The following is a 24,955-nucleotide window of genomic DNA, read 5'->3' as shown; positions in this document are numbered from 1 at the left end:
CCATCTGACCTTCCAACAGAAAAAATGATCTCATTGTTATTATAGATGTGTTTTTCTACGATTCTTACGATTTTTTTCCTTCGCCGAAAAGCAATTGTAAAATATCAAAAAATAAAAAGCAATGAATCAAATGAATGATAAAAAACGTCTCTATATAGATCCCAATTAGTTAGGGCCATTATCGAAGTTCTCGGCTGCTGCTGTGTGTAATAATTGGGTTTTAGCTCCATGCTCTCATAGAAACAGGGTTAACGGTGAAGTAGTAGTACCTACATTAGTTTTATATATAGTTGTAGCCTGACTTTTTTTTACCTATTTTATGTATTTTTAAACAATTAACGACCTATGCCCGAGCGGGTAGCTTCATTAGGTATAGGTACTCATCATCCTCCTTGTGTTAATCCGGCATTTCGTCATTACTTTAAAAAAATCTCGTATCTAATTTTTTCCATTTTTTCGTTATTTACGCATTAAACTAATAAAATACACCTCGTATGATGCATTAACTCCCAACGTCGATAAATCGTTATTATAGTAAGCATTCGTTAGCTCAAAAAAATCGCATGTAAACAAATTATAGTCACTACTTTGAAAAAAAACTCGTATCTGATTTTTTTTTCATAAAGTATAAAAGTACCTACTTACTTATTTATTAATTGGCGATTGCCCATCCCAAGATTTGGCGTAGGTACTAGTTTTTATGAAAGCGATTGCCATCTGACCTTCCAACCCGAAGGCTAGGCCTTATTGGGATTCGAATAATATCTATACATACATAGTTTGCTTTTCTTCTTAGTACAGTCATCACCTTTTTGTTTTCTCTCTGCACCATTTATATTGAATCTCTGTTTGGCTCTATGGTTGACTGGTAGAGAATACCTTTTGGCATTAAGTTTGTACAAGCCATTTGTACAATAAAGTTTAAATAAATAAATTAGTCCGGTTTCCTCACGATGTTTTCCTTCACCGAAAAGCGACTGGCGAATATCAAATGACATTTCGCACATAAGTTCCGAAAAACTCATTGGTGCGAGCCGGGGTTCGAACCCGTGTATGATTGTATTGTCAGACAGACGTCAGTTTTGTTTTTTCGAAAGTTACATGTAATTTATAGGAAAGATACCTACAATATTTCGAATGAAACAACATGAATTCACTATTTTCATCACTATTCATTACGCACATAACAAAATAATCCTTATTTTCTTAGAGTTCAAAGGCGCACATGATATTTTTCGTCATGTCAAATTAACTTACATTTTCGTACAAGGTAACGGAAATGTGTTTTTTTTTGTCGTGGATAATTAGCTATTGATAAGAGTGGCTGTATTAATGATTTAAAAAAAAACTTAAAAAAATATTCATTATCGCATTGTTCCGGTCCTTTGGAAGGCTTGCAGCCGGAACCAACACGCAAACTCTTGTCACTTTAATGAAATGTAATACCTCGGCCACACACTCGACGAGCGGCGTGGGAAGTAGCGAGGGAAGTAAGCAGAGGCGTAGTGTGGCCGCGCTACTCGTCATGCCGCTCGTCATGCTCCTCGTCATGCCCACCGCTCCCTATTTTTTAACCGTCGCCTCATATCTCAAGAAGGACGGTTATCAAGTCGTCTGTATGTTTTTTTTTTTTTATTTTTTATGTTTGTTCCTCGATATCTCCGTCGTTCCTGGACCGATTTTGAAAATATTTTTTTGATTGAATGTATATACATACAGATTGGTCCCATTTTTCTCAGAACCCAGTTCTGATGATGGGATCCTGGAGAAATCGAGGGAACTCCTCAAATCTGAAAGGCATACATATGGTGATTTTTGTGTTAATAAAGGAACAGCATGCATTTAGGTACGGAACAGTGACATTTGGTGCAGTGGAACTGCTGATGATGGCCAGAACGGAACTCTTCAAATCTGAACGGCACGCTTATAGTGACTTGAGTATTTTTATACGAACAGCATGCACTTTCGTACAGAACAGTGACATTTGGTGCAGTGGAATTTCTGATGATGGTCAGAACCGAACTCCTCAAATCTGAACGGCACGCTTATAGTGACTTTGGTATTTTTATAAGAACAGCATGCACTTTCGTCCAGAACAGTGACATTTGGTGCAGTGGAACTGCTGATGATGGCCAGAACCAAACTCCTCAAATCTGAACGGCACGCTTATAGTGACTTTGCCATTTTTATAAGAACAGCATGCACTTTCGTCCAGAACAGTGACATTTGGTGCAGTGGAATTTCTGATGATGGTCAGAACCGAACTCCTCAAATCTGAACGGCACGCTTATAGTGACTTTGGTATTTTTATAAGAACATCATGCACTTTCGTTCAGAACAGTGACATTTGGTGCAGTGGAACTGCTGATGATGGCCAGAACCAAACTCCTCAAATCTGAACGGCACGCTTATAGTGACTTTGCCATTTTTATAAGAACAGCATGCACTTTCATCCAGAACAGTGACATTTGGTGCAGTGGAATTTCTGATGATGGTCAGAACCGAACTCCTCAAATCTGAACGGCATACTTATAGTGACTTTGGTATTTTTATAAGAACAGCATGCACTTTCGTCCAGAACAGTGACATTTGGTGCAGTGGAACTGCTGATGATGGCCAGAACCAAACTCCTCAAACCTGAACGGCACACTCATAGTGACTTTGGTATTTTTGTAAGAAAAGCATGCATTTAAGTTCAGAACAGTGACATTTATTTAGTTATGTTTGTTAAGCATATGTTTTGAAGTCAAAGTTTGTCAAGCTTCGATTTCTTATAATATAATCGGATTCATGAGGAATTGAGGAAACTCCTCAAACCTTAACGTTATACGTATATTCATTTGTGTTTCCATCTAATAATTAAAGCATTAAAAGCAGTTTTAAAAAATACTTACACATTTCTACATAATCCAACATTCGCAAGTAGCTTTCACCAGAACCCGAAAGGCGACGGTTTTTTTTTTTCTTAAAAATTATGTTATCTCTGCCACACTATGCTCCTCGCGCTGCCGCGATGTTGCCCTCTCCGGCCACACATTGCCCTACTCGCGCGATTAATCGCAATAAGTTATTGCCGGCCCTTTGACTCGCGCCAAAAACCGACAAAATAGGGAGCGGTGGGCATGACGAGGAGCATGACGAGTAGCGCGGCCACACTATGCCTCTGCCTACTTCCCACGCCGCTCGTCAAGTGTGTAGCAGAGGTATGTCGGTTTTTTGGTGCGAGTCAAAGGGCCGGCAACAACCTAGTGCGATAATCGCGCGACATCGCGGCAGCGCGAAGGGCATAGTGTGGCAGAGGTATAAGGGATCCACCAAGCGAATGTTGTCCTTGCCCGTGTCATGGGACGCACGCAGGGCGTGACCCTGGCGGGTGTAAGAACTATTTGACTGTTCATTGTTATTATAGAAGGAATCAATATTAGTAGCACCCAGTATGCTTTTTCAGTTTACATAACGCAATTAACCATTCGCAAGGTGACGAATTGCTTTATCTGGGCAATAAAATTCAGTTTCAGCATGCGTTTTCAGTGCGTTGTACTGTGTATTTTACTGGTAAGGTTATTTTACTTTCAACGTAATTCAAGAACTATTCCAAAGGGTAGATGATTAAGAGTATTTTGGGTGCTCGTAAATAAAATTTACTTAATAATCTCATCATTCCTTCTTATTATGAGAAAAAATTGTTCGTATATTTATTCAATTGAAAAAATAAATATTATTTAGATTAAATATTACCATACATCGGGGTTTTCGGAGCGGGAATGATTTGAGAAAGAGTAGAGATAAACAGATATGTTAGTCTAAGAAAATATCATATTATGCCTAATGAATAACTACCTCTCTGCGAGTTGTATACCTACAATCTGTGACAAAGTTTTATTTTAATTTCCGTAAAAGTCTTATAACTTAAAAGGTAACAATAGAAATAACTTTAATTAATTACCTGCTGTAAATTTAATAGTTGACACGATTTTCAGAATAAACTATGAAGCATTTTCTTATAAATGAATAGACTTAACTGAAGAGGTTGATAATGAATGGCCATTATAAAATATTTATCTATATGTATGACTAATCTTTATTATTATTTATTATTCATTCGGTACAAATCTGTTAGAGTACGATCTGTTATTATGTAAATATCTATTGGCTAATGTCAAACGTTCCCGCTCCGGAAACCCCGATGTATGAATATTACAGCTATAAATTAAACAATTAATGGCATAGCTAATGTAACGATAACGAAACATATTAATTTGCCTGTGAAAAACTAAGTTTATCAAGAACTTATTTCAGAAGTACCTTAAATAATTTACGGCGCTTTACGGGGCTAATATTAAATTTATACGTCAGTATGACAAAAAAACAACAAGCAACTTTTACTGTGGCAACAATTCCAAAATAATTGATCGTGATCTACACCACTAAAATGGTTTTTCGCGAATATGTTTTGGAGAACTTAATCTAAACATAATTTTATTATGTTTAATATAATATCGAGGTATATTTTAATACAAATCAAATGTTGTACCGATAACTAGCTCGTGAAGCACCTAATCCTGGGATACGTAAATTTAGATAAGAGATATTTATTCCATATTCTACAATCTATATAATACATGATACTAAAATAATTTCATTTCATTTCATTTATTTATTTTGCGACCAACATAGGATCATAATTATATTATTAAAATTAAAATTAGAATACATTAAATTAATTAAATTAAAATACACTAAGAGCTAAATTATAATTATCATACTTAATAATTATCTTAATTAAATTTACAACAGTCCGGTGGTCTTTGCTACCAGCATGTGAATCATGTGACAATGGTTCAGATACTGGCAGTCAAATCTCTCCGCCAACGCCCTTAAGATGCTGCTGGAACTAGCCCGCACTCTGCACACCAGGGATGTACAGCGTTTCCTCATTGTAGTGTAGAAACAATCTACCCTGGCCTCCGCGAACATCCCCGATGCACTACATAATGCAATCGAATAATAAAAAAATGGGGATATGATATTCGTAACTGTGTTAGACAAAACATTTAAAACATACAAAAACGAATGATGTCCTAAGGCACTGTTTCTAGGTCACTACATTGAATTTTATTATTCCACTAACGTCACCTGCCAATTAGGTCAGATTTTATTTTTTCATACATCAAAATTTTAGAAATTCCACATAGGTCAGAAAATCAAAACCGCTGACGTAAGTGACGTAAGTTACTGACATTTATTTTAGTTATATTTGATTTAATTTCGCTTCCATGGTTTTCAATTAATTTATTTATTCTAATTTTGTAATGACATTGATAGAAAATTTAGTTTTGTAGAATACTAACCATATATTTAATTATTATGTAATTGCGTACTAACAACAATGATCTCAGTTGGTCCTTGAAATAAATGAATTGTAAGTGGAATATTTTAATGCCATTTTCGTCAGGTCCAATTAGGACAGAAATTTTTATTCCACTTACGTCAGTTTCCAGTTAGGACAGATATTTCTTATTCCAGCTACGTCTGATTACAGTTCTGTTAGAGAATCACATTGCCGATGGTCCCGGGTTCGAATCCCGGTAAGGGCATTTATTTGTGTGATGAACACGGATATTTGTTCCTGAGTCATGGATGTTTTCTATGTATATACGTATGTATTGTATGTATATCGTCGCCTAGCACCGATAGTACAAGTTTTGCTTAGTTTGGGGCTGGGTTGATCTGTGTAAGGTGTCCCCCAATATTTATTTATATTTTATTTATTTACATTTGAGAATATACGTGTACCTCAGTCATGAAAGTGGTTTACCATTTTTGACTCTATTACTTGACTTATAGAGTGGAAAGTGGTCGACGACATTTAGTGGCTAACTGTACATTAAGGCATCAGCGTATAAATAAAACTTATTATTTTCTGCCAAACAGTGACAATGATACACACATACATGTATTCCACTGCGAAATTTGGTGGTAATTTAGGGTCAGTACATTTTATTGCTGAGGCAAAACATCCGTTCCTTTTGCACCTACATAATAGTACATTACAAGTACGGAAAAGAGAAGAAAAAACTTGTGTCAATTTAAAACACTCCATTCAGTTGTGTTTTAAGCTATCGCCACTCGTTTCGAATTCCCTCTTCGCACGTGTATTGTACGACGTTTTTCAGTACACATGGCACATTAAAGTTCCAATCTGGCAAGAAATGTATTATAAAAACACCATATCTATGTACTGAAAACTATCTATGTTTCAAATTATTATCGTACTTGATTTGTGACTTGTTAGATATGTTGAAAAACCTCTTTAGATATTGATAATTTCCTTCATGGCAGTTGGCTGTCTAGAGTTACTGGCCACTTCAAAATTGACAGTTCTTATTAAACTATCAACGTTATTTGTCATTCATATGTGTAAGAATATTCAAAATGTGTGTCCATGAAATATCTTTTGTGAAAAGTAGGAAAAACAAAGACGTGTTGCTTTATGCTGGTTACAAATATCATTTTGCTAAAGAAAATCCTCGATCTTTAACAACTAATTGGCGGTGTAGCCGTCGCGATATCTGTAACACGTCGGTTACCTTAAACCAAGAACGGGATGATGTTCTAAAGCAGGCCCCGCATGACACAACTTGTAAGCCGAATATTGAAAAAATAGCAATTTTGAAATGTTTGGACACTTGCCGAAAGAGAGCAATAGAAGAGTATGAGCAGTAAGCAGTTTCATTTGAATCACTTAAATGATGATTTAATTCTAAAATTATTGCACTTAAAAAACTGAAATTAAATAAATAATTATTTAGAAATGTATACGATAGTTTATGAAAATTCTGAAGAAATTGGGGTATTTCAAAGTATACTAAATACCCGGATTGTAACGAAGTAAGAATTACATACTTAGATAAAAGGGATTTAGATCTCTATTTTAAAGCTAGTCTGCATGGCCTCTGTAATTGGTTCATAAAATGGGTTAAAAACGCCCACCTTTGAAAAAAACCCGGACAAACCGGAAAGAAACGGAAGAAAACGGGGAAAAACAAAAGAAAGGCCTATTTGCTGAAAAATGTTACAAATGGTCTTTAACCACCTTTACATACAAAGTCGCCTTTCTGGTGCCCCCCCAAAAAATACGCCAGGAAGACCTCGACGGCGCTTTGGACATATTCAATTATATCCTCCTCCGGAACTGGGGGCAAACTCGCCACCGCCATTCTGAGTAGTTGACGCTGTGGTCTGACAATTGCGTCAACTATCTCCGAAACCGCCACCTGTTTTTTCACTAACCTGTCTTTATAGGGGTTCCATTTGAACTCATGCGCAGGATCGCATGATGGATACCCCACCATGCGATCCTGCACAAGGTAATTGCGGGCGGCCCCGATCACTCTGAACAAGAGTTCTGTCCTGCTGCCCGTAAACTTGTCATTATACTGAGTCTGAAAATAAGAAAACCGCAAGTACTCCGTATAAACATTGGGAGGCAGACGGATATTCTGAAATACTTGCGCCCCCAGCTCAAAGTATTTTGGAATGGTGAACAGTCATATTAATTTGGTGGGGTCCTCCTCTTCGGCCCCCGTCAGTAGCGGCCGCACAAATGCCGCGTCATACCGCTGGGGGTTGTCCTCTATCCAACAAGAGATGAGGTTTTCCAAACAATAAACGTCATTACATATCTCCCTGGTTAACAACCCCCTTTGCGTATAGACCGCCGCTTCCAGTTGAGCCACTAGTCTCGCCCCCGTGCGCTGTACCCAGTCTTTGAAATATCCCATTTCTACGAGGCAATGGTGTCGAATCAGCATCGTCACCATAGCCCCGATGGAACCCTCCGCCTCCGAATTTAAGTCAAACAATTGAGTGCCGGGGATATCGCTGCCATTGTATTTTTGGACTATTTCTATTCGCAAATCCCCGGCACATTTTTGTGCCTCCACATATTGCCGCAACTGTCTAAGCCACGTCCGCGCTTTTTGCGCCAACTGGGGGCTATCGGGGTATCCCCCCGCCAGAACATAGGCAAAAAGTGATTGTTGTTCATCGTGGCACGGGATGAGGTGGCTTGTTGTTTCGTATGTTTGTACATACGAGGCACTAGGGAATGCCGCCGGCTTTTTCACTCCGCTAAACGTCCCGTGTCATGCCATTAAATACTTTTTGTATGTTACCAGGCGCCCCTCATTGGCACCTAACAATCCTTTTATTGCTTTCAGGTCTAAAAGGACCGTTGAGTTCGGCAGCGCCGGGTCGATCGTTGCACCCGTATGCAATTGTACGAACTCAACAGCCGAACTGGAAAGGTTGAAGGATTTCTCCAACCTTTCCAGTACCGCTGTCGATAGTGATATAATTAAGCTTTTCACTCTCGTATCGTACTATTAGGCCACTCAGCAAGCTTCGTGGCCTAAACATGGTACTCGACTGAAAAGCTTTGTATTATATCACGATTGTATAAAATACTATTACGGTAGGAAAGATACTAAGAGCGTGTTGAACAATATTAGGTAAACAAAGCTTAAATCCAGTTAGGTTAGCATGCTGTCAACACTGGTTTCCAGGAAGGTCAGATTTTTGTTTGTCCACATTGCAATCCAATTAGGTCAGAGATGACCTCGATGGAACAAATATTTTTCTGACCTAATTGGCAGGTGACGTAAGTGGAATAATTCACTGTATCTACATCTTTGAGCAAAAGCACTAAGTACTAACTTGTACCTAAGTAATTTAATTTTCAGCTCTGCTTCCAAAACGTGAACACAAAGACTACTAAAATAAACTTGGCTGAGGAGGATATGCTCCTATTCTGGAGACGATGTAAGTACCTACTAAACTAACATATTATATCTTATACCTTTAAACGAAAAATTATATATATATATACCGACGATCTCGGAAACCTGTCTAACGATTTCGCTGAAATTTGTTATGTGGGGGTTTTCGGGGGTGAAAAATCGATCTAGCTTAGCTTTAGGTGACGGAAAACGCAAATTTTCGAGTTTTCGTGTGTTTTTCTTTCGCATTAGTAAACGCAAAATATGGTCGCTAATTTCGTCGGCCGAGCATCGGCGGCGCGTAGCTTCGTCGTAAAAGGGTCTGTCTAATAATCGCAGGTACGTCACAGGCCTGTGTCAGGGTTCGAATCCCGAACAGGTTTTTAACTCCCGGCGCAAAAACGACGGGGTTGTGGAAAAAGGTTGTCGTGTCTGTCTGTGTGTGTGTCTGTTAATGCCATTGTAGCTTTCGAACGGAGGAACCGACTTAGATTCCGTTTTTTTTTGTTCGTCGTGAGTGTTCTTAGCCATGTTTATTTATTTAATGAATATCACTTTTTTGAAAATTTCAATTTTGTATTGTGGATTATATGTGTCATAAAAATACATTATCCATTTCTCTAATTTTTATTTTTGCAGCAAACGCGGAGAGATGCAAGCCGTTCACAGTGTTCCAGATCGACTGTAACCACTGCGTGTGCGCAGCCGACGGCACGTCATCCTGCACGAGGATGGACTGCAGACCTCGTGGTAATACAGACCTTTTATTCCAAGCTTTTATTCAACTTGCCTTGTAAGTATGTTTGGGTCAAAACGTAGAACCTAATTTGACCCACTTCCCTGTTTCCGATTGACACTACTAAATCACGTGACAATGCTATAGACCACCTTTCCACCATAATATATTATAGTATCATGGAGTTGATCTGATGATGTAGCAGAAAGGTGGTCATAGTAACTCTCTTATGAAACGTCGTCGTATCCCCATCGAGCAAGGGGTTTTTAGAAACGTCTCGGAGAGCAGTAGATGATTATTGAAAGAAAGGTACAGTCGGTGATAAAAGCTTGTGTCAAAAATGGTTTTTTTTTTTGCTAAAGAACTTACTTAACTCACAACTTTGGCTCAGTTATCCAAAGTGAATCTTGGCCTCCAAGATGAGAGATTGCCACCTGTTCTGATCGTGCGCAGCCTCTTGCCAGTCACTGAAGCTAACGCAGATCCACCACCACAGTCCTTCCAGCGATACCTGGATCGTCCGGGCCGTCCCGCCGGACGGCGACCTGCCGGTCGACGCAACCTTTTATTTAATTTTTCTTACTTAAAAGGGTAACCCCTTAAGCACTTACGAAAATTACCGTTCAAAAACCCATACATTTTTTTTTCGAGAGCACAATTTTTTTCACGTCAGAAATGTAGTCAACAACCTAACCTGTATGACATTTCAATTTTGCAAACGAGGCACGAGGCACCAGACATCCCATTTTCACGTTACGCTTTTCATGTAGCGTTCAAAATACTTGGTGGCCCTTATTTTCTTTTGAGTAGTATAATGTATGAAGGCCGAGCCTGTCTAGTACAGTTCTGTGTTTTTCTTCGAATGATGATGAATGATCGACGTAACTTTGAAACTTCAACCAATAAAATCGCCAAAAAGGGTTGTTTCAAGAAATTTTATGAGTTGCTAACCAACAGAGCATATCAGACAACAGAGTATAGTGTAGGGATATTTTATGAGTTGTTGAATTGTAACCTTAACATGTTTAATTTGGTAAGAATTTTAAGTTATAAAAGGTACCATAAGGTCGCTCAAACGTAAAAAACCGGCCAAGAGCGCGTCGGGCCACGCTCAGTGTAGGGTTCCGTAGTTTTCCGTATTTTTCTCAAAAACTACTAAACCTATCAAGTTCAAAACAATTTTCCTAGAAAGTCTTTATAAAGTTCTACTTTTGTGATTTTTTTCATATTTTTTAGACATATGGTTCAAAAGTTAGAGGGGGGGGGGACGCACTTTTTTTTCCTTTAGGAGCGATTGTTTCAGAAAATATTAATATTAAAAAACGATTTTAGTAAACCCTTATTCATTTTTTAATACCTATCCAACAATATATCACACGTTGGGGTTCGAATGAAAAAATATATCAGCCCCCACTTTACATGTAGGGGGGGTACCCTAATAAAACATTTTTTTCCATTTTTTATTTTTGCACTTTGTTGGCGTGATTGATATACATATTGGTACCAAATTTCAGCTTTCTACTGCTTACGGTTACTGAGATTATCCGCGGACGGACGGACGGACGGACGGACGGACGGACGGACGGACGGACGGACGGACGGACAGACAGACAGACAGACAGACATGGCGAAACTATAAGGGTTCCTAGTTGACTACGGAACCCAAAAAACTCTAACACCCAGTTTCGTATAAAAGACGTGTTAGAGTTCTATGTTTATAATATTTCAAAATAGCGAAATTAAGTCTACAGCTCAGAGAGCCACTGGTAATTAATTATGTAATTAATATTTTTTTCTACTCCTCGACTTTAATCTGTCAATTAGGACACCACAGACTAAAATATACGTGTTGACTTTTCAGTGTTGGATAGTCTTTAACACTTAGCCAACTATAATGTTTCATTACACTTCACTTTAGTTAACTGAAAAAAATACAAAAATAGACTTTCATACAAGTTCTATACTAATTTGCGATACCTGGCAAAATTTTCTGCATCTGAAACACATTTTTTTTTATCTATCGCGTTATCGACCAATCACAGGCGGTTATTGTAAACAATTGATTGCCAAGTAATTCGATGTTGATACAACGGAGAACGACGCCATTAACAGTAATTTTAACTTGAATGATATTTTTCATCCATTGATGATGAAGATGATGACTAGAATAAAGTAAAGTATACAATAGTGATATAATTAACCTTTTAACTCTCGTACCGTACTATTAGGCCACTTAGTAAGCTTCGTGGCCTAAAAAAGTTACTCGACTGAAAAGCTTTGTATTATATCACGATTGTATAAAATACTAATTTATTTAATATTCAAATAGGTTGTACAACATAACAGTAAAAACGAAGGCATTGTGAAACTGAGAAAAATACATGCAGTATAAAAATACTTACAAGAAGGTCTTAAGCGCCTCCTTTTTAATATTGTAGGAAATTTAATTTTTGAGAATAATCTATATTTTGAACAAAAGGAAACAGAAATGAGTTTATCCATACTAATATTATAAATGAGAAAGTGTGTGTGTCTGTTTGTTTGTTCGTCTTTCACGGCAAAACGGAGCGATGAATCGACTTGATTTTTTAGGTGGAGACAGTTGAAGGGATGGAGAGTGACATAGGATACTTTTTGTCTCTTTCTAACGCGAGCAAAGCCGCGGGCAATAGCTAGTATGTAATATTCAAACGCTCTCACACAATTTCAAGAGATTTGGTAACTCCTTGCAGCGGCAGTGAGTGAAATTCGTAATTTGATATTTTTTTCTTTTAAGGCCGACTTACGCTTTACTGTAGATTTCTTATAGGTTTTCCTGTAATCTGTAGATTGAAAACTTTCATGTGTATTTTTTTTGAAAATGTTACGCTTAGTAGTTTCGAAAATAAGGGGGGGGGGATTGGTCATTTTTTGCCTATTTTCTTAAATTACCTACTTGAAAATTACTTTACTAAAAATTATTAAAAAAAGATATTATTATTGAAATATTTATAAAAAGCTCTTTCATTTGATATGTAGGTAACACAATATAGTTCTAGAAACTTTGATTTTTAATTTTCACTTTTACCCCCCAAAAGTGGCCCCTATAATTGAATTTTCTTAATTTAAATTACATGTCCGTCTTTGGGTGGGTCACAGGTTTACGTATGTGTGCCAAATTTCAAGTTAATCGGTTCGGTAGTTTCGGAGAAAATTGGCTGTGACAACGGACAGACAAACACACGAGTGATTCTAGGGTTCCGTTTTTCCTTTTTGAGGTACGGAACCCTAAAAAGAAACACATTACAACAAAATAAGAAATTAAACATTAGATTTGACGACGACGACGATGGCGACGACGTAACAGTGTGGCTCCGTTGCGTCATCTGACTAGGTGTAAGATTGTACAGGTCGAAAAGCTGATTAGATAAGAGAAATACAAGGAATAAATCACCTCTGACGTCGCTAAAAACATTTGTAGGAGTAAAAATCTGTACCCTGGATTTTTTATGGAAGTCAAATGCAAATCTTTATTTCATTAATTTGTTTGCAGACCCTAAAACACGACGCAAACTTAGACGAACTAAAAAACCAGGTAATTATTGCTATTATTACATCAATATTATGTTTAGCATGATGCTAGACAAATATCACTAACCATGTAAATACAGTGAAAGTCTTTGATAATGATAAGATATACAGAGTGAAATAAAACCGGCCAAGAGCGTGTCGGGCCACGCTCAGTGTAGGGTTCCGTAGTTTTCTGTATTTTTCACAAAAACTACTACTGAACCTATCAAGTTCAAAACAATTTTCCTAGAAAGTCTTTATAAATTTCATATTTTTTTCATATTTTTTAAACATATGGTTCAAAAGTTAGAGGGGGGGACGCACTTTTTTTTCCTTTAGAAGCGATTATTTCCGAAAATATTAATATTATCAAAAAACGATCTTAGTAAACCCTTATTCATTTTTAAATACCTATCCAACAATATATCACACGTTGGGGTTAGAATGAAAAATAATATCAGCATTTTTCCATTTTTTATTTTTGCACTTTGTCGGCGTGATTGATATACATATTATAACCAAATTTCAGCTTTCTAGTGCTAACGGTTACTGAGATTATCTGTGGACGGACGGACGGACGGACAGACAGACATGGCGAAACTATAAGGATTCCTAGTTGACTACGGAACCCTAAAAAGGACCGTTAAAATTTTGCATAGTGACTTTTGAGGTCATAATGAACAACTTTTATATGGGACCGATACTGAAATCGCGAAAAATATTGTCTGTTCCATAGAAATGAGCGGCATCATGATAGTCAAAATGTATAAAACAGCCAATTTTTTTTTTTGCGATTTCCTCTTTAGTCCCATAGTAAATCTTGTTCATTATGACCTAAAAAAATCACTATGCAAAGTTTGAACGGTCTTTTTTTATTTCATCGTGTTTAATTATCAGAGCATAGTGATGGAGGAGTAGGTATCCAATAATTACTGTGTCGCAAGATTTAGTTAAGGTAAGATTGAAGGGGTTTTCTTGCTGGTGTAGATAAAGCCTCCCAGCAGGGCTTCACTATACGGAACATATTTCATCGTACCCCTCAAGAAATCCTTCAATCTTTGCCCACGTTACCTTAATATTATTGATAACTGTTATACCTAAACAGTGGCTTTTATACACGTTAAACTTTCGTGAGACATATTCAAATAATTAATGAATCTACGTTTGTACTCATTAGCTATTGCTGCGACATCTTTCGGGCCAATTTTGGAGGTCCTTCCTAAGGCATACAGTTCACACTGAACGCGCCGCTCGCCGCCTTCAGTCCACGGAGTTTAGCCGCCGCGTGAACTACTATATGCCTGAAGAGGGGCCTCCAAAATTGGCCCGAAAGTTGTCGCAGCCATAGCGATATAATAACGTGAGTACAACCGTAGATTCATTAATTAAAATGGCTTTTATTATGTTATGTTTATCACTTTTTACCAACATTATAGTTTATTATTTAATAAGTACACATTACATGAAATACAAGTATTTTATGATCACAATTTATGCATCCTTTGGGTTGGTGTCATACATACTCATTTTTTAATTTTATTATTACTAAAAAAATCGATCGTTCTCAGTGTTCTCAGCCTATTCCTGGCCCTGCCTGTGAAATCGATAGATAGTCTTGGATTCGAATCCTCGTGCAAGCATTGATTTCATTGTTTTCATTGTTTTGTGGCTTTTTAGAACATTACCGTATGTTGACTTAGGAACCTCGATACGCTCCCTATATGAGAATAGAAATTAGATGTACAAAATTAAAATTTTCTTGTGTGGGTTTTTTTTATTCGTCCCTATTCTACCGCACCGCACAAGCCTTTACTGGATAGAAATGGAATCGGTAACGATAAGTATAAAAAAGTCGGTAATGATAGTTACATGCCAAGCTTAGTCTGTTTTGGCTCTATAATATAAGGTCACCCAGAATTTATTTTATAATTATGTTATGTATGAGCATTTTAATGTATATTTTGTTTGTTTCAGTATACTACACCGATGAGAGTGATGATGATGACAGTGCACATTAATTAAACCTGCCTTTTAGTCATAAAATAGATACTAAACTATTACTTGTTTCCAATTTTTCTTCTATAATGTCATCTCTACGACCAATCTTTATTACAAATTATACGATTTTTTAAAATCTCGCTTGATCTCGCTCTTTTGATAAGGACCATGGCCAAATTTTGAATAACGTGCCAAAAAGGTACAAGAGGAACCATAAGGCTGGTTTAGCATTACGTCGGACGTAGTGCGAAACCGCTCCCTTGGTTTAACTCTGACCGTCTGCCAATCAATGACAGTTAATAGTACAATAGAAGGTCTACTTCAAAGAGGGATAACCACAACAATCATTGACATATTATCATTACCATTAAGCATAAAAAGCGTTGTGAAGTAATTTTTGTTTTAAACGAGCTCAAATAGTGGATAAATATGACACAACTTAAATTTGAAGAGCAATAGAGATAGATATCTACGAGCGTTTTGTTTCATGAGCGTTTGGGCCATTCGGCTAGGCGTACAGGCATCAAGAGAAATCAACCCAGCCTTCGATCTTCAGTATCTTCTATCCAACTATACTGACCACTACTAGACAGAAGCACAACCTAGTGAGGCCAGTGGGCCATAATCGTCAGATAATATTCGAGCGACAAGCTCCTGTACCATTTGCCGAGGCAACGAAAGCCATTACACCTACTTCACGATACCTACGAATGCCAACCTCTGTAGCTATCCGTGGCAATGGCAACGCGAAACAGTGCCATAGGAGAACAAGCGAAACATGCTAGGACAAGTAGCTGAGGTGTACTTTTGTAGTCGTCACCTAGCGTAGGTATTTATGTCTTTGACAAATAAATCTGTGTAGTCAATTATAATATATAAATGTTTAGTTTCATATGCCTTAAGAACATACACACTTGGTTACAAATATATATTAGTCAGAGAGATAATACCAACAATATAGTTATCAATAAATTAAATTATTTAATCTGAATACTTTATCATTGATTATAGTATCATCACCAAGCATAAAAGCATAAAAAAGCGTTGTGAAGTAATTTTTATTTTAAACTAGCTCAAATAGTCGATAAATATGGCACAATTTACATTTGAAGGCGATTTTGATATCCTTGCTGATCCTCAAATAAAGCTAGTTGAAAGTGTTCTCCAGAAACGTGGATTTACAAATGGAAAAGTTATTGTTGAACCTGTGGGTCAAAAAGGTGATAATTACGTTGCACATGTCAAGAGATTCATATACGAAGCGGAAGATGGAACTTCATTTAAGATGATCGGAAAGGTTGCACCCGTAGCCGAACAAATAAGACTACTCATGAATACAGTAATTATGTTCAACAACGAAATTACAATGTATAGTCAAGTTTTGCCTAAGCTTGATGAAATACAGAATACAGCCGTCGCCACTGAAGATGAAAAAGTAAGGTTTCCAACTTGCTACGGGGTCGTGGATGAGGCACCGTACGAATTTATCTTGCTTGAAGATTTAAAAGAAGCAGGTTTTGAGATGTTGGACAGAATGGAACCCTTAAGCAAAGATGGTATCCGTTTAGCTATTAAGGATTTGGCCAAATACCATTCACTTTCTTATGCGTTTAGAAATTCTGAACCAGAATTATATGAAAATTACTCAAACAGACTATTGAATATGTGGGCCATTATGGCATCGGCACCTGAAACAGAGCAGTATTTTGAAGCGCTTGAGAACGATCTTATCAATATGATACAAAATGTTAGTGATAAGTACAAAAACGTTTTAAAAGGGGCGCTTTCACAGCTTGCTCATTTTGCCAAGAAAATTCAAAATTACGAGAAAGGTTCAAAATATTCTATAATTCAGCAGGGTGACTGTTGGATTAACAATATCTTATTCCGGCTTGAGGTAAGATTTTTTTAATGATTATTGATCATTTTGATGTTAAAGGAGTAGGTACAGCAACCAATTTAACCCTAGGCTACTGTAGAACTATGTCATAGTGACGTTATACTTAAATAAGATTGTAAGAAATCTCTTACTGCTTGTCATTTTGACATGGTTGTAGAGTGGCCTAGAGTTCCAATTTTTTGAATGTACAAAAAATAGACGTACTATTTTAAATTTTCACACGAAAGACGTATGCTATAAACGCACGCACTGCAGGTGCGAAATGATAATATTTATTCCGTAAAAGTGACTATCATTGTATTTCAAAGTAAACATTTCTTGAAATTATTTAGTTATTTTTATTTCCCATAAAATTGGATAGGAGATACTAAGTGCTAAGAATAGAAGAAAAGAATAAGTCTGTATACAACTCAACAAAACTTTCCTTCCAGGACGGCAAGCCAATCGACAGCGTGATGATTGATTACCAGCTATCAAGAGAAAGCAATCCTGCTTCCGACCTTCTGTACCTTCTATTTAACTGCACTGATCACGCCAACCGAAAGCAGCACTATGAAGAGTGGATCGACTATTACCATGAAATGCTCGATGACTCACTAAACCTACATGGTCTTAAAGCCAACAGGATATTTCCCAAAGACCAACTCGACGCAGACCTGAGAAGATACGGCAAAATGATGGTTAGCCTAGGACTGGTGCTCTCATCGATGTTAGTAAGGGAATCTAAAGATGTAGTAGATATAAAAGAAATGACTGGTGATAACGTGGTGGAAGATGCAAAGGCGCTGATGAACTCCTCAACGATGGATGTTGCGACTTTAGGCAGGTTGAAAGAAAAAATTATTGGTATTTTGGATTCTGCTCTTGAATTTGGACTAATATAAGTTTTGATCTTAACTAAGTTAAATAGTTTTATTATGACTACATTAAAATACAATTCTGTACATAAAAATACTTTATGTCCCCTTAGAAAAAAATTAAAATTCATAAATTCTTCTTCTTCTTATTGGTTCATCACCTTTTATTTTCTCTCTGCGCCAATTGTATGTACCTATATCTGTTTGGCTCTACAGTTCACTTAGTAGAGGAGTTGTACGGGCATTAGTATGGGAGGGGTCATAATAATTCCACAAGCCCGAAGTTTGGTTTTTTAGTTCTTTTGCGTGTTTTTTCGACCACCAAAACTTGTATGAAAAATTACTGTGAAAAAAAAATCCTAAAATTTAAAAATCGTCTCTGGTATCAACTTATGGGGAATTAGGCGGCAAAAAATTTTGTAGCGTTGATGTTTAGCAAAAATATAACAATTTTACACTATTTTGATAAAATAATAACTGATAAAAATACCTACCGTGACTGCTTATCACCAGGCGGATTGCACCCGTATTTACCTATAAAAAAGATTACATTGCTGAAATTTGTGTTTCAATCACATCCCTTCATCAAATTTATGATTTTTATCAGTTTTTATTTTTTCTAATTAGTGGAAAATTGTTATGTTTTTGCTAAACACCAACGCTAAAATTTTTTTGCCGCCTAAATTCCCCATAAGTATCAATACCAGAGACGATTTTTAAATGTTAGGATTTTTTTTCACAGTAATTTTTCATGCAACTTTTGGCGGTCGAAAAAACGCATTTTACCATATTTTTAGTATGTCATAAAGACACACACAAAGAACTAAAAAAACCAAACTTCGGTTCTGTGGGAATTATTATGACCCCAAACGCTATATCTCCTCTACTAACTAGGAATGCCTTCTGTACATTTTACATTTATTTGTAGTTTAAATTAATAAATTATTATAACTTTTTTAAGTCCTCATTTTTATATACATTATATTTTTATAAATTACACGAAGAAAGCATACAAATCTCCATCAAATATGAATGTACATTACGTCAATGGTATTTTATCTGATAGTATTATCAATTATTATAAATGCACTTTGGTATTTCATAAATTAGTGATCGAATTATTGATTGTCCAATCTGTAGATAGTAATGTTTTCCAAATACATATATCCTGATTTACTTACCTACTTGTACATTACATAATTACTGGCAAGTGTAAAGAAACTTTATTTCCTTAAGACGCTACAGGAGCGAAAATACTGTAACGGTTCTTTTTCCTCTCTAACCTTTTTTCGTACTTTGCGTTTGGTGCTGGCGGATTTAATAAACTTCTAAATTCAAAATTTTTATTCGCTCTTCGAGACTTTTTCGGAAAACGCCAGAACATCGCCGGTGGGCTTTAAATCAACATCTGTTTACTTTTTTAATCTAAATTTCTTTCCCCCGGAAGACCTGATAGAACTTAAAGACGAAGCTATAAATTGGATTAATTCTCTGGAGTTAGATTTATGAATTCTCTGTATTTGAATATTTATTGCCATACGATTAAATTAAAAATCTAAATTTCTACCAATATTTTCATAAATCTATTTACATACATAGTTTATTGTGTGCTACGTTTCCCCGGTTCGGGTAAGTGTTGTAATTTGTATATAATCTAGTTATAAGTTCTTTATGACCTGTGTCTTCCTTTCTTTTATATCTCAGCTCTACCACACCTTCCTGTTTGGCTACTACATCCGTGATACTGATGGGTTACTTCCCGATTTTGGTGGGCCGGGTGTGGTAGTCACAAACCCTTTGTGACTATCCTAACGCGTAATTATTCTTAGGGCTGTTCCTCCGTGGTCTGGACACCTGACAAGACGCGCAAAGGCATTGCTCCGGCGGCTCCAGAAGTTCGTAGCTCAGCGGATGGTGAGGGCCTACCGTACTACCTCTTACGCAGCGGTATGCCTCCTCGCCGGCACTCCACCCTGGGAGTTGGAGGCAGAGGTACTAGCGGAGAGATACCGACTGAGGGCAGAAGCCAGAGGGCGTGACGAGCTCCTGGACGCGGAGGAGGCCGAAAGAACGTCAAGAGCAGCCGCGGAGCGCCTGCGTCAGAGGTGGAGGGTTACCTTGGAGGATAGCCACTATGGAACCCGAACTATAGAGGCTATTCTACCAGTAATGGACAGGTGGGTTGATCGGAGGAAGGGCGCCCTGACTTATCGGGTCACGCAGATAGTGTCCGGACACGGGTGTTTCGGACACTATCTGCATAAAATACAGAGAGAACCGCGGCCTCAGTGCCACGAGTGCGGTGTGGCGGACGACACGGCCCAACACACTCTGGAAGAGTGCACTCGTTGGGCCGTGGAAAGAGCTACCCTTAGGGCAGAGACGGGAGCGGCGGACCTCTCGCTACGCGGCGTAGTAGAGACTATGCTGGGTAGCGAGAGAAAATGGAAGGCGGTGGCCTCCTTCTGCGAAGCAGTCATGTCGCGGAAGGAGGAAGCAGAGAGAGAGCGAGAGGCAGCTGTTGACGCTCCTCCGCTACGACGAAAGCGGCAGGGTCGAAGGCGGAGAGCGTACGCTCGCCTCGAGCCCTAGAGGGGCCATGCCCCATATGTGATGCCGGGAAGGGGGATCAAGCGTTTCTGATCCTCCTTTACGATGCGGGTGCCCTGGTCAGGGCTACCGGAGAGCGCAGTGGTGAAGTGAAACGTTCCGAACCCAGTGCGCTCTCACAACGGAAAAGAGGGTGAAACGCCGGAGTGGGTTTAGTGGGTAGGGCCGTTTCTCCCCTTCTCGTCAGCAGAAGGGAAAGCAACGGCGAGTCCCACAGAGCGTGCGCAACAGCATTCCCACTCCGTGAAAAAAAAAAAAAAAAAAAAAAGGCTGTTCCTCCGGGTTCGAGGCTACTACCCTTCCAATCCGGCTTCGAGGCTACTACCCTTCCTCTCCGGACTCGAGGCACTCACCCTCTACTCGCCGCTCGAGTCCGGAACGCTGCTCTACATTCAAGCTCTTCCTGCAACTCTTCTTCCTCTTCGCACTGCACCTTCTTCAGAAAAGCCGGGACAACCTACCTACGTTCGACGCGTCGTCCCCGGTCTACTCTCAACTACATCTGCTCTGCTCAGGGAAGTGAAGCCTAAGGCTTGTTTCGCGGAATTTCCTACCTATCAGCTCAGTTTCTTTCCCTTCTATTTCCGCAATTTATTTTGCTGTGTAAATAAACTTGTAAATATATATCTTCTTTTTCTTTACATACCTACTTCTACCTCTATATATGACGCTAAAACGTCATAATGCTAAAATAGAAAGGGGGACTCCTTTCAACTTGAGAATCCTAGTTTAATATACTAATGTTATTAACTACATTTATCGGAAAAAAATGTCTATTAAGAACAACGAAGTTAAAAGATATTACGAAAAAATCTTTAAAATCGAGGTTCCGCTCTCGACTGTTTCCTCCTTCAAAACTTAATGAATCGTAACGAAATTTGAGAATTTGAATAACAATGAAATAATCTGTGTCGAACCGTTTAGTTTTTTTGGCCAATTGTCACCAATTTTTAACTAATGAACACCACACCTTTTTTTACGCCAAAATCAATGACACCGTTTTTGGAAATTTTTGATGGGCTCTAGCGTCTTTGAAAATGAGAATATCAAAATAATTAAAACGGTCCGACACAGATAAAAATTGTAATTATCTGTGTTAAATGACGTCATAAATCTTGTCGTCAACCGTTCTGTTTGCGAATCCGCGAAATTCCCCGACTGCCCCGACGTAATCAAACTGTGTGTTACTATGTAAGTCCCTTAAGGCTTGAAAAATCTTGCACTGTGCATGATATCGGGAGAAAATCTGGACAAAAACACAAAAAATATGACTTGAGCAAAGTAAGTATGTAGATCTGGATTATTATTAAAGATCGTTATCAAGGTGCACTTTTCGTGACAAATGGTACGGTTGGCAAAAAAAAAACAAATACATTTAAATATTTACTTTGTTCTTAAATACAAAATAAATGTGAGCGTCAGAACCCCTGGACCACTCTAGATATTTGATGTTTAGTACATACTAAAATTTAGTACCTATTTGATACTATTTGGTACCTGAGTACATATATTTGGTACCTCCACTGATATCGAAAAATGGAGCGAATAAAGTGGCCAGACATTCTGACGTCAGGATGTCTGGACCATTTTTGGTTTACATAGTTCTAGACAACACTACTATTCACACTATCTTAGTCAATATTTACTACCTATTTGGTACCTGTCAATATATTTTTTAAATGGAGCGAATAAAGTGGCCAGACATTCTGACGTCAGGATGTCTGGACCATTTTTGGTTTACATAGTTCTAGACAACACTACTATTCACACTATCTTAGTCAATATTTACTACCTATTTGGTACCTGTCAATATATTTTTTTCAAATTTTTTTGGCGTACCAGAAAAAAGTTATGACGGAATTTAAAGTTGTGAGCCCGGCCGTGCCGTTGAAGTATGTAGCGCCTGTCAAAAGTATAGAGGCAAATCCGCCTGCCCTCCTACGCGCGTCAACTTAAATAGGAATTTAGTTTTAGGCACTCGCACATCATCTCTACTACTGACTAGTGGCATTAATATAGTCGAAATATAAAAGTAATTAGTGTAATTACACTAGTTTTCCATTTTCCTCCTGAGAGACCTAATCACGTGGCAACAGTTGGGCAAATTCTAGGGGGGAAATAGCATAAACTGTTATAATTAACAGCGTCATTGGTAATATTGGTATATAGGATGTATTTTGATGACGTGGACCAGTCTATGGTCCACGAGCTCCGTTATAGGGGTTTATCATATAAATAAACCACTGCTTTCGGTAACATTTGTTTTTTGCATCGATTAGTGTCAATTATGAATTAAGAATAATTACAAACATCAAATCAATCATCTACTATACTGATAGTAGATGATTGATTTGATGTTTGTACTGACCTACAACCACAATGCCGCCAAATATGCCATACATCTCTACAGCTGCTGAACAGTCGCAAAAATGATCGGCTGTCAGGGGTAAACTGATTTAAAAATTTCTCCGCCAGGAGATGTCTCTTCGGGACATGACATGACATTATACGTTATTGAGACTGTAGGAGGTTCTCTCAGGAGGAAAATGGAAAACTAGTGTAATTACACTAATTACTTTTATATTTCAACTATATTAATGCCACTAGTCAGTAGAGATGATGTGCGAGTGCCTAAAAATAAATTCCTATTTATGTTGACGCGCAGGAGGGCAGGCGGATTTGCCTCTATTCTTTTGACAGGCGCTACATACTTCAACGCCACGGCTGGGCTCACAACTTTAAATTCCATCATAACTTTTTTCTGGTACGCCAAAAAAATTTGAAAAAAATATATTGACAGGTACCAAATAGGTAGTAAATATTGACTAAGATATCAATTAGTAGTGTTGTCTAGAACTATGTAAACCAAAAATGGTCCAGACATCCTGACGTCAGAATGTCTGGCCACTTTATTCGCTTGATTTTTCGATATCAGTGGAGGTACCAAATATATGTACTCAGGTACCAAATAGGTACTAAATTTTTGTATGTACTAAACATCAAATATCTGTAGTGGTCCAGGGGTCCTGACGCTTACAAATAAATACCTACTTACCTTCTTAGGATTACACCTCTACGGTACAAAGCCTTTTCCGACCAACTATATATGTTTAAAACAATATACGTCAAAATTGAGATTACAACCCACGGGAAAAGAAGTTTATTTTAAACTAAAATATGTCTTGAAGAAAAACCCTGGTTATAGTACTGTAAAAGTCGTGCAGCAACTGATATAAGGAAACGAGGTGGATATGCCGGAGGGCGTCAATAAAAATTGCGCGCAAGTAATTACCTTCCTGTAACTTCTGTCAACGTAGAAAGGTCATTTAGTTATTTAAAATGGATTTTTTCTAATCGACGTGAACGACTGACAGCCAAATCTGTTGAAAAAATTTTAGTTATTTATTCAATGTAATTTGGATAAGTAATTATAAATATGTATATATTTCATAATTTGTTAAGTATATAAAGTTTTAAATACTTGTGTATTTGTTTTTTGCCAACCATACTCTAACACCAATAAAGCACGCTGATAACGATCTTTAATTATTATGTTTCCCGGAAAAGATGAACAGCGCGAACGTTGGAATTTGGATGTCGGCTGCGAGCTAGCTACGCTACGTTGTTCTTTCAAAAAAAATATTAGACTTAATACTTAGGACTCAGATCAGTTTAGCTTGTGCATAGCTGCACTAGGGGCAGGATGTTGTAAACCGTAAACTCTTTGCCGAATCGTTGTACACTTTTACTTAGCCTCTCAGTTTAGCACATTTTATGTTTTAATTTGTCATTGAAAATGCTTTTTTAACTTCTTAATATTTATGAAAAATAATATTACAAAATTATTTGTAAAGGTAAACTTACTCGTATATTACTTTCCATACAGTCCATCGCCCCTTTTTTCAGATGTGTATGCCTAGCAGTGGAAAAGTTTGAACGCAATATATATGTAGTGTTTTGCAATGAGAAGTAAATATGTATGCATCGTCTCTAATAGGGTCTAAATTTCATGACCACTGTGCGCCTAAATTTAAATCATGGGCGTCCCCAGAGAAAATGCAAATCATATCCATAATTCCAAAAGTTGAGTTACCCGCTTTCTTCGAGCCCAAAGAGTGAGTAATTTAGAAATGACTAAACAAAATGTAAGAAGAATCTCTCTCGGGCATAATATTTCAAAACCTAAATGAACTGAAAATCAGAGGTCGCATTTTCGGTGCCCCTTTGAACATAGTTGAGATGAAGAAATGTCTAGAAATTACGCAAATGATGTCAGAATTTATGATAGAATTGATAGATTTATTGTTATTCAAATATATACATATTGAATATATGTACCTACACATGACATATTAAACCTATTTGTTGATATTGACTTTTCAATAAGTGTTTAAATCTATTATAAAATTACACCTGTACATAAATACGCTACAGAGGCTACGCTACGCATCTCTCAGGCTTTAATTATAGTTTTTTAGGGTTTCGTACCAAAAAGGTACAACAGGAACCCTTATGGTGCGACTCT

The 24,955-nt window shown here is 37.5% G+C and overlaps 2 protein-coding genes across 3 annotated transcripts; both read left to right on the top strand.

The window, feature by feature from the left end:
• Window positions 1–327: 327 nt before the first annotated feature.
• Window positions 328–15,125, top strand: LOC125236178. 2 transcript variants are annotated; one of them, XM_048142895.1, is made up of 6 exons: window positions 328–370; window positions 3,449–3,555; window positions 8,745–8,823; window positions 9,420–9,527; window positions 13,049–13,090; window positions 15,040–15,125. In XM_048142895.1, the coding sequence occupies exons 1-6, from the start codon at window positions 346–348 to the stop codon at window positions 15,081–15,083; spliced, it is 405 nt and encodes a 134-aa protein (XP_047998852.1). In that variant the 5' UTR covers window positions 328–345; the 3' UTR covers window positions 15,084–15,125. The 2 variants fall into 2 exon arrangements, with proteins under 2 accessions (XP_047998852.1, XP_047998851.1); XM_048142894.1 differs by lacking the exon at window positions 328–370 and having other exon boundaries at window positions 3,473–3,555; window positions 9,420–9,530.
• A 995-nt stretch (window positions 15,126–16,120) lies between these two features.
• Window positions 16,121–17,969, top strand: LOC125236168. The gene is made up of 2 exons (XM_048142880.1): window positions 16,121–16,960; window positions 17,395–17,969. Exons 1-2 carry the CDS (start codon window positions 16,154–16,156, stop codon window positions 17,845–17,847), a joined length of 1,260 nt encoding a protein of 419 aa, XP_047998837.1. The 5' UTR covers window positions 16,121–16,153; the 3' UTR covers window positions 17,848–17,969.
• The last annotated feature ends 6,986 nt before the right edge of the window (window positions 17,970–24,955 follow it).

Source organism: Leguminivora glycinivorella, chromosome 18 (assembly GCF_023078275.1).
Source record: "Leguminivora glycinivorella isolate SPB_JAAS2020 chromosome 18, LegGlyc_1.1, whole genome shotgun sequence".
NCBI lineage: Eukaryota > Metazoa > Arthropoda > Insecta > Lepidoptera > Tortricidae > Leguminivora > Leguminivora glycinivorella.
Note: the sequence above shows the minus strand (reverse complement) of the source record. Positions and strands in the feature narration are given on the sequence as shown.